General features: G+C 39.4%; 1 protein-coding gene across 2 annotated transcripts in view; it reads right to left on the reverse strand.

Annotated features, from left to right (window-relative positions):
• Positions 1 to 3,935: 3,935 nt before the first annotated feature.
• zbtb42 (zinc finger and BTB domain containing 42) overlaps positions 3,936 to 10,150 on the reverse strand; it is an 8,034-nt gene continuing 1,819 nt past the window's right edge. For both annotated transcript variants that reach the window (XM_058399920.1, XM_058399922.1), the window contains exon 2: positions 3,936 to 10,150. This exon is cut by the window's right edge and continues 435 nt beyond it. In XM_058399920.1, the coding sequence (XP_058255903.1) occupies positions 9,030 to 10,150 (1,121 nt within the window). In that variant the 3' untranslated portion in view covers positions 3,936 to 9,029.

A 10,150-nucleotide genomic window follows, 5' to 3' on the forward strand; every position in this document is an offset into this window, starting at 1 on the left:
TTTGTTTATATAAGTAAATCCAAAGACATTAAATATGAAGTGGATATATGCAGTTAAAAACAAAAGTGTCTGAATAGATAGTTGTTCTCACTGCGGTTTATCAGATCAGATCGGGGAAGATATCAGTGGTAAGGTATTTAACTCACACTTTCAAATGATAATGTCAGTATTAGAGTACTATGGGGTTTAATCCTAAGCTGTCTGGCAGAGTTTTGAATGTTCTTGCTCTGGGTTTCTTCCCATCTGCTAAAAATATGGCAGCAGGTTGAATGTCGTTTACAAATTGTCCCTAGGTGTGTGTGTGTGTGTGTGGTTTTTCCCTCACACACAGTGTTCTCAAGAATAAGACATATGTTAGTTCTAAAGATTAAAATCTCTGACGAGTATTATTTAATCAAATATTTTTTGTACTTAACCCGCCTGTGTGTATCTTATAGACACATTATGACTACCGATTATTGACAATATGAAAGTGACATTATAATTTTCCATTTGCTTGTATGTAGTGTGATTTTCAGAACACAACACTCGAGAAAAAATAATAATAATAATAAAAGAATTCTCAAGGCTTCTTTGGACGTTTCAATGCTCTCTACAGCAATTCTACTTGGACTACAGGGAAAAGCCTTTAAGACTTAAGAGTGTGTGATTTCAGATGAAGAGTAGAGTAGATTTAATAGAGGCTTAATAATGGCACTCCTGGGTTTTAAGCTACCAAGCCTCCACTTGCTGGCACAAGTCTGTTCCTACTACATGACGGACATACACAACGTGTGTCGGATTTCCTCAGTGACACATGCTAACCTGCTGAGTGAGTCTGTATTTTTCATCCACGAACCACCAGCTATCTAATGAAATGCAAACCAAAACATAAAGCTGTGGAGTATTAAAAGTGAAGGCAATTAGCCCATGCGTTACTGTCCGTTACGCAGCCCCCCTGCTGCTCTGAAGCCCCCAACCCTTATGTATATGGTGATGTTCCAGTTCAGTTGCTGGCCCTTTTGTGGAAGCTACGCTGCAGCTGTTGGGGCTATCATCACAGCCTCTGTGTTTTTACTGAAAAAGGTCACACTCATCACTTCCGAGGCGGCTCCTCTTACCCTGTGCAGCATGCCATGGAGCCCTTAAGGCCCTGGGCCGCCTCACCGACTGCTGGATGGACTTAAGTCTGCGCGTGTGGCGGCTTTGGATCCACTGTTAAATCACGGGGTGACCAGCTGTGCCCAGAGAAACAGAGAGAAAGGGAGAGGCACGCCTGCCTCAGTGATGCATATACTATAAATATGAGTTTGTTAAAAAAGTGACAGCTGTGCACTCCTCAACTTTCTGCTTGCATGAGGTCACAACGCAAGGCAGATACACACTGTCTAATGTCATATATATATATATATATATATATATATATATATATATATATATATTATAATTCACGTGATTCTTGACTGAAAATGAAAACTATTTTTGTGTTTTTTTCAAAATGAGATAGAGTTCAGAGCTGGGAAATTGTCAGGCAGAAGAATATATCACTTATAAGGAATTTTACTGGCCATCTCCTCACACAGACAGAAATAATATCATATGTATTATATATGTAGTGTTGGTTTTGCATGCTGGTTGTTGCTATGTTCAGTGCCTTCCACCAAGTACAGTAGGTCATTTAATGACTTTAAATTGCCCTCAGTGTGGGTTTGTACGTGACAGTATTCCTGCGTCACTCCCAGTGATCCACCACATCCCTAACCGAGATAAAGCAGCTACTGAAAATGAAAGTAAAAAAAAAAAAAAAACAACCTTAATATTCAGTACCTGAATAATCATACACTAATAGATGAAACAATACTGACTTAAATATGACCAATGAGTTAAAGATGATAGTTAATGAGCTAACCTTAACTAAGCCATGAGCCTTATAAATACATACGTGAATAACGACCAGCTCAAGCTTTTTTAAATACCTCATGTGTTTAAAAATAACTAACACTGATAAAGGTAAAGATATTAAAAATGCTCCATAAGAAAGAATATAACTCTGTCTTTATGCAAATTTTGAGATGAATTAAGGATAAATGATTTAATTACACTTTTTATTTGTGACATAAACAGATCAGCCCTAACCTGCCTAATATTGTGTAAAGCCCCTTTGTGCTGCCAAAACGGCCAAAATGACCCATCAAGGCTTGGACTCTACAAGACTTCTGAAGGTCTGCTGTGGTATCTGGCACCAAGATGTTAACAGCAGATCCTTTAAGTCCTGTAAGTTGTGAGGTGGGGCCTCCATGAATCGGACTTGTTTATCCAGCACATCCCACAGATGCTTGATCGGATTGAGATCTGGGAATTTTGGAGGCCAAATCAACACCTTGAACTCTTGATTAAACCATTTCTGCCTATTTTTCCTGCTTCCAACACATCAAATTGCTGCTCAATATATCCCTCCCCTTGACATGTGCCACTGTAATGAAATAATCAATGCTATTTGCTTCACTGCTCACTGGTTTTAATGTTATAGCCGATCCTGGATTTTATTTATCAGGATATGATCCAAAAATAATTCGTGATATAGTTCTTCTTCTTTATGAGTTTGATTATGAGTAGTAGAAATTAATTCATTCTGCCGTAATTGGGGTACGTACTGGAATTTTTTAACCTTGATGTATGGAAAGGAGGACGTGTTGTATAGAAATGACTTGTGTTTGTTAAGGTAAAATGGAAAAAAGAAAAAAAAAAGAGATTTGACAGCATGCCTAGGCTTTGACAGTGTGTGGGTCACTTTCCTGCATGCACTCTTGTTTGCAGCTCAGTGTGTGTGTGTGTGTGTGTGTGTGTGCACGTCTGTGCATGTTTAGGAGCATCGCTTCTTTTCAAGTGTGACCACCTGTCTTTTGTTGTGAGGTAAATAAATAAATAAATGTGGCCAGGCACCAGCTGTCCCTGGCAGTGCGTTCAGAGGTCAAGGTCTCCCACCGCTGGCCTCACGAGGTGAAGATGTCCAAGTTTTCAACTTCGTGTTCCCTTCCAAAGACTTCCCAATGCCCAGGGAATACATGCAAATGGGCCAGCTCTGGTTAAATGGAAATTACATGAGCATTTTTGATCAGTGAGGGCAAAAACACAACTAATTAAGTCAAAACGATGCGAGATAAGGCTTGAATACATAAATAACGTAAGTCTGTGTAAGTCTCTTGGTTTTTTTTCCCTTAATATGAATGTTTGTGAAGGCATTCATTCATCGAGGTCATTTGTACTGTGTGATAAGAGTAAGGTTAAGTGAGTTGAGAAGTACTGCTAGAGGAGGGATTCTCAAACATTTTGCAGCCAATTTAACTGTGAAGTAAATGACTTTTTTGAATATTCGGCTCACTATTTCAATCTAAGATAATAGTCTTGCCTATTCCAGCTATAGAGCAGCTGTATATATATGTAGTGTATTTTTTTTTTTTATTCTTATTGCTTATGCTTTTTTTGGAAGAGGTTTTGATCAAAAATTGATCTGAATTTGATTCTAGTGTCCACTCATATAGACTGACTATAAAAATTTAATCTTATTTACAGTAACTGGAGCATGGTATTTCTTGTTGTTTATAGAGTTTATGCTCAATAAATACATGGCTGATGAGACACTCTGGTTCCTTAATTAAAAAACCTTCTCACAAATAATAAGACAGACCTCTGCAGCTCTACACTAAAGAGTACTCGGGTTTAAATAAAAACCTGTTGCTCCACATAACCCCGCTATACTAAACCAGTATGTTTTACACACTATACATCTCTATTATGCCTCAATGTAAACATAACAGGTCTGAATAGTAGAGTATAGACACAGCAGACTTTAATCAAACTTTAATCAAATCCTAACCATATTACAAAAAGTTAACAAACACTTACAAATAACATCTATGGAAAAAATCCTTAAGTACTTCGATTCCTACACTAAAGTCATTTTATTCTTAATATCAAAGAAGCAGATACAGAAATACCATTTGGCGCTTCCACTAACGCTGATGAGTTGTGATTTCCACCACTGTCACAAAATCACAAGTTTAAAAAATATATATATATATCACAGCTTCACTTTGAGAGCAGCTGTGCCAAAGGATCTCTATGTGTCTTGAAAACTCTTGAAGTCAACTTGATGACATGAGAATGAGGACAAAAACAAGTCAGAATAGCAAAAGACTATGTCATGACATACAACAGTAATAGACAATAGTCGCCTTTTATTCTGTTTAAAGTTGATATGGATCTCTAGAAGAGTTACAACTACACTAGAGCTGTTTAGGCAACCTCTTGGGTCATCTTTGAGGTGTAGAAGACCTTCCCAGTGCTCTAACACCCTTATTTACAGTCTAGTGGCAAACCGCTACATAGTCAGGTGCTGCTTTGGGTTGGCCACATCACACTGGTTTCTAGTGAGAACATAGAAACCACAGAAGATAATAAGGAGGACAGAACTACTACTATGTGGAGACAAAAGGGTTAGTGGGATAAGGCCTGGGATGCTGAGGGGGATGTTTGTGTGTGTTTGGAAAGTTTGTATGCTCTTGAACAGGGGGGCAGGGCTGTGGGAATCGCATATCCATGCCACCGGATTTCTTTAGATGTGCAGCCAAAGAATAATTAGGAGCCCGCTTACTGAAAAATGACCACTCAGTTTTCAAATTAGATACGCATTTTCATTTCCCTTGGTCCTCCTGTTTGTTTGTTTGTTAGAATGCAAATGATCCAGGAAGTTATTTTTTTACTGCAAAATTACTCATTATGCTTAGTAAGATGTGTGTCGGTGTATTGCGCAGCGCATAACAATAGCAAGAGCTTGAATGTGAAATCATTTTCACTCCTTCAAAGAAAAATCTAAAAGACCCATATGCAGAAATAATAGTTGCAAAAATCAAATAAGTCATAAATCCAGCTGCCTTGACTGTGCAAGTTCAAAATATCCAAACTAATACGAGTTTATAGTACAGCAGTGAACATGCTGTCAAGGAACTTATTCCGAATCATCTAAAATAAGCCTCAACTGGTTTAGTCGTAGTTTTTAAAGAACTAACAAAGCAAACCAGCATACACTTTATTTCCACATAGTTTGTGTGAAGTATTAAATGATAATAATGATCTCCCAAGCCTTTTTAAAAAAAAAAGCAAGTTCTCCATTTAATTTTTTAATGTCCTGGAACATCATTGTAACGTTCCAACCTCCCTTTTGGAGGCACACACTTGCATAATTTACAACTTACACTGCATATAAAGTAAGTATAAAGTGTATAACTCTGGGCCCTGGCTCTATATACACACTTCCCCATCCACCTATGACAACATCTACACAAGTAAAAGACACGAAAGAAAGAACAAACAACAACATAGACCCCAACCTTTCTGAAACTACACAGCACAAGATGTTGGCATACAGACTGACAAATGTGAACTCATTAGTCTTAAACGTCATAAAAGTGAAGTCTTTTTGATATTTTGTTCTTTACAGGTATGATGTAAAGTTTTGTGCTTTTTTATCTGCGAGTTAATAAATTATTGACATGTGCAGGTGTAAGTGTATATACAACATGTATCCATGCGAGCGGCTCTGTTTATATTGTTAAGCCAGTATAAGTGTGAGTTTCCTAGTTTCTTTACAGACTATGATTTGATTTTTTGATCCAAGTGAACAATTTTAACTGGACTGCTACATGGCATGAAATGTCGTCGCTTTCTCACGATCGACTTAAACCTTCCCAGATATCACTGCTTGTACCTTTTCCTCCACAGCCACGCAAAGTGTCTTTGTTGGTGGGGGAAGAAAAAGATCAATGTGTTGCCTGTATACAGTAGCACTTCAACCCTCAAACAGCTGATGTATTTATAAACAGAAACCTGGAGAGATCCTCCTTGACAATAAGTCCTTGAAAAGAGGTTCAGGGCTTCCTCATTGAGATAAAAACACATGTTAAAAAAAAAAAAATCGTAATTGATGTTAAAATGTATAAAAAAGATTGGTTAATGTTTTGTCATTTGACAGTACATTAAAGTGCAATAGTAACAAGAGAAATAACTGAAAACGCACACACACATACACACACAAATACACACAGAGTTCTGACATAAAATTCTCTATTTAATCTATACAGAATCGAAATAAAGTCCTAGCTCAAGATTGTCACTTTTTCCACAGCACACACACGGGTACACGTCAAAAGCGGCAAATAAAAACCACAAACAAATTCCAAAGTTGTAACATAACAGCGTTAATCTGTCAACAACAACAAAAAAAATGTTTTTTTAATCAAACAGATTGTCACCTACATTCACTAGAGCACTAACATGAAAGCATCTGTTTCCTATAAAATATATGTTTCTTATAAAAAAAAATTATATTAAATCTAATGGCACTTCTACAAAGTCTATTAAAAATGTTCTCAGTTTAGTAGCATCTTTCGTTACTTAAGTCAAACTCAGTAAAATATTTGCACAAGAAAGAAATCAATAAATAACTCTTATGATTATACAGTTTCACAGTCTGAACCTTAGAAGACGATATTCCAGTATTAATGCTTACGTACACACTTTTGCTGAAGAAAAGCATATTTGTGCCTTAGGCTCGATTTTTCAAATCAAAGCACATCTTATAGTTAGAGTTATTACTGGTGCTTGCATTAACCGTGATTAGGCTCCTGCTGGTCATGTGCGACAGTTCAATATTGGCTCACTGCTGATCACATGACTGCATCCGTACAGGAAGTTACTTCAAGTATGTTGCACCTGTTTCCTATACACGGCCTAATATTATAATATTGTATTCTGTTCTTTTAACATTTTGTGATATATCATTAAAAAAAAAACTCTTATTGTGTACAACGTTACCACCATGTGGTTTTTTTTTTTTTTGCTTTCAGTAACAGCTTGTACAGAATGAAGAATTACAGGCTGACAATAATGCCCAATGATGAATTTGCTGTCGGATTCATGTGTGTCAACAAGGCACATACTGTGTAGATCGAGTCGATGCATATTACCTATGAATCTCAGTGGAGTCAGATTCTTATCGACACACACTTTTCACCTACATTTCGTCAGTATTAGCTGCATCAGATAGACTGTCAGGAAAGAAAATAAAAAATAAAAAAGACCTACTGTCCAGTGCTACTTAGTAATATCATTACACAGTTCTCTGAAAATGTTCTCTATTAAGATTTGTTTGTGTTCAGTCCACGAATTTCCAGTGTTTCACGCAGAATTTCACTGAAGTACCTTGAACAAACACAGAGCTTCACAATTACATGAATTCAAATATGCTTTTTTCAAACAGCTGCCTGACAAATGTGCAACAGAGAAGAAATGCTTGCAGAGTGGAGTCTAGTCCGTGAGAATCGCACAGGGTACGCTCACATCCTTACTGACTCTAATGTTCTGGTTTTGTTTTTGTCTTGCAGGAGAGATATCACACCAAACAGCTCTGGTGACAGAATCGAAGAGTGTTACAAACAACCTTCGTAACACTTCCAAGTAGTTTAGAGCAGAATGCCATGTGTTACTCCCTAAATAAATACCTTTTCTTTTTTAACTTAGCAGTATCATTTTTTTGCAAGTCTTAGTGACTTCTGAATCTGCTACATCTGTTAGAGTTACAGCATTACAGGCTTTAAAACAGACCAACAAACCAAGGGAAGACTTCGAAAGTCAAGAGAGCTGAGAGAGAGAGAGAGAGAGAGAGAGAGAGAGAAAAAGATAAATAAAATGCATATTTACAATAAATATACAGTTAGAAATAGCAGCCTATAGAATATCAGTGTTGTATGTACAGTCTAGGTATGCACAAAGCACGTGCGTCTTAGCATTTCTGCAGTCAACTCTTGACAAACAGTGATTACAGATGGCTTATCTACACAAGTTACAGTGAAATGATAAACCAATATACAGCAACTGATTTTACAATCAATCCATTCAGTGTAGCCGAAAACAGTACCCATAGGACATACTAGGACCTAACACAACTGTCTATACTTCAGATGTTTACAGTAAACCCTGAACCAACAGAACTAATAAATAATTCTAATCAAGTTTTCTCAGGAAATAAAATGAAACAGTATTACGTGGCCTTTTAGTGCCTCTTGTCATTATAACTACAAAAAAAAAAAATACAAAACTTAACAACTAACAAAAAAAATGTTAGGTAGGATGAAAAGATAAAGTTAATTTATAAACGATATAAAGGCTCCGACATTCACGTTTCACCAGAATGTTTGTCAGATTGTTAGTGTTTCCAGTTCAACAGGATTAATAAAGACGCACCGAAATGCTAGCTAATTAATAAAAAGGGGTTATTTTAGTTCCGTCACATCCAGAGGTCCCATGTCACCTCATTCAGCTTCTCAAAAAAACTATCAAATTTATAGTTATTTTGCAGAACAGCTGCAGTATTATAGTTATAATAAAGTTAGTACTTGTCCTTGTAATTGTATTACTAAAGAAACTGTTTCCAGTTCAAGAGGAAACACATGACCCTGTTTCCCCAGTCATGATAAACTAGTGACAGCCAAATAATTACCTTCAACTTCTCTGCCATTCTGCATTCAGGAGTTGTGATTAAAAATCGGTCAGTTACGAAGTTATTATTACATATCTTTTGCAGATATAACTTAACCTACATTTCTATTGCTCACTTCAATACAATGTTTTATCCGTTCAGTAAATTGCAATTACTTCAAAAATGTATAGTACTGTTGATATGACAACAAAAAAAACCCTCATATTTATCAATGAACTTCAAAAGACGCTGCCAGTGACTGACCAAGTGCATCAGAAACCTTCACTTCACACTTCTCCACTGGGTGGAGGGACTCCAATAGGACCTTTAGTCCTAAACTCTGCATTAAAATACAGCAAAATACTGGATCCAATTTTAAGTTGTAACATATCTACAGCTGGTCGAGTACAACCACTGTGGCTTAGGGTTTAGAGAAGGACTCCCCTCTATGCTTAAATACTTCATATATATTTATAGGAGAGAAACAGCCTTTGGGAGTAGAAAAGGTGTGTGCTTATCCGACAGAGAGGGTCTTGACGAGGGCGCAGTGGAACTTGCGAATATGGCGGTACAGGTCTCCTGACTGTGTGAAGCGGCGCTCGCACCACTTGCAGGCGTGAGGTTTCTCACGTGTGTGCACCACAGCGTGCCTACTCAGGTTGTGCGAGTACTGGAAGCTCTTGCCGCACGTGCCACACGTGTAGGGCTTCTCGCCCGAGTGTGTGCGCTCGTGCCGCTTTAATGTGTACGCACACGAGAAGGTCTTGCCACACTGAGCACAGGTGGGCACCGAAGCGTCGGGCGAGAGCTTGGTGCGGGCACCCTCCCGCTCGCGGAAGTGCGCGCTCAGGTGCGGCTGCAGAGCGTGTGGCGTTGGGAATGCCTTGCTGCATAGCGGGCACACACAGACTGGAACAGTGCCTGCCGGTGGCAGGAGTGCAGTGATGTCCGTGGAGGCCAGCTCGTCGTCGTCCTCGTCCTCCTCACTGTGCACTTCACTTCTTCCTCGAGCCTCCTCGCTCCCCTCTCGGCTGTGGCTACGTGCCCTTTGTGCCACTAAAACCCCCACCCTTCCTCCCACCCCCTCCTCCTCTTCATCAGCGTCCAACCCCACCACCTCCTCCTCCTCATCCTCCATCATCAGGTGCTCCTCCGGGGGCAGCAGAGTGCCATTTTTGCCCCGAAAGAGGGCATCGAACCCTGTCATGGGCACACTATTCCCAAAGCTGGCACCCCCACCCTCCTCCTTCACTGACAGCGTGCCGTGTTCGTCTCGAGCGTGCATCTCTATGCCCTGCTGCTGCCTGTCGAGGGCCAGCTGTCCCACATCTCTGCCCGACAGAGCCTTCAAAGACAAGTCCAGCGCACTGTCCGTGTCATCGGGCGCCCGGGACCTTTGGGACGCACCGCTGACGTCCACATTCGTTTTTCCAGCTGTTCGCACATGGGCCTCGGCCTCGGCTGACACATAATTGACACCTACAAGGTCCGGAGACCCACTAAGGTGACCGTTAGCCTTCTGCCTTGCCAGTGCTGGCCTATCGCAATCTGTGATGTCATCCATGTCCATGTCATCTGCCATTTGGCCTCTCAAGGGGATTTTGCAGGGCTCTATCTCCCTGTCATGCAAGCTCT

Source organism: Hemibagrus wyckioides, linkage group LG09 (assembly GCF_019097595.1).
Source record: "Hemibagrus wyckioides isolate EC202008001 linkage group LG09, SWU_Hwy_1.0, whole genome shotgun sequence".
Classification (NCBI taxonomy): domain Eukaryota; kingdom Metazoa; phylum Chordata; class Actinopteri; order Siluriformes; family Bagridae; genus Hemibagrus; species Hemibagrus wyckioides.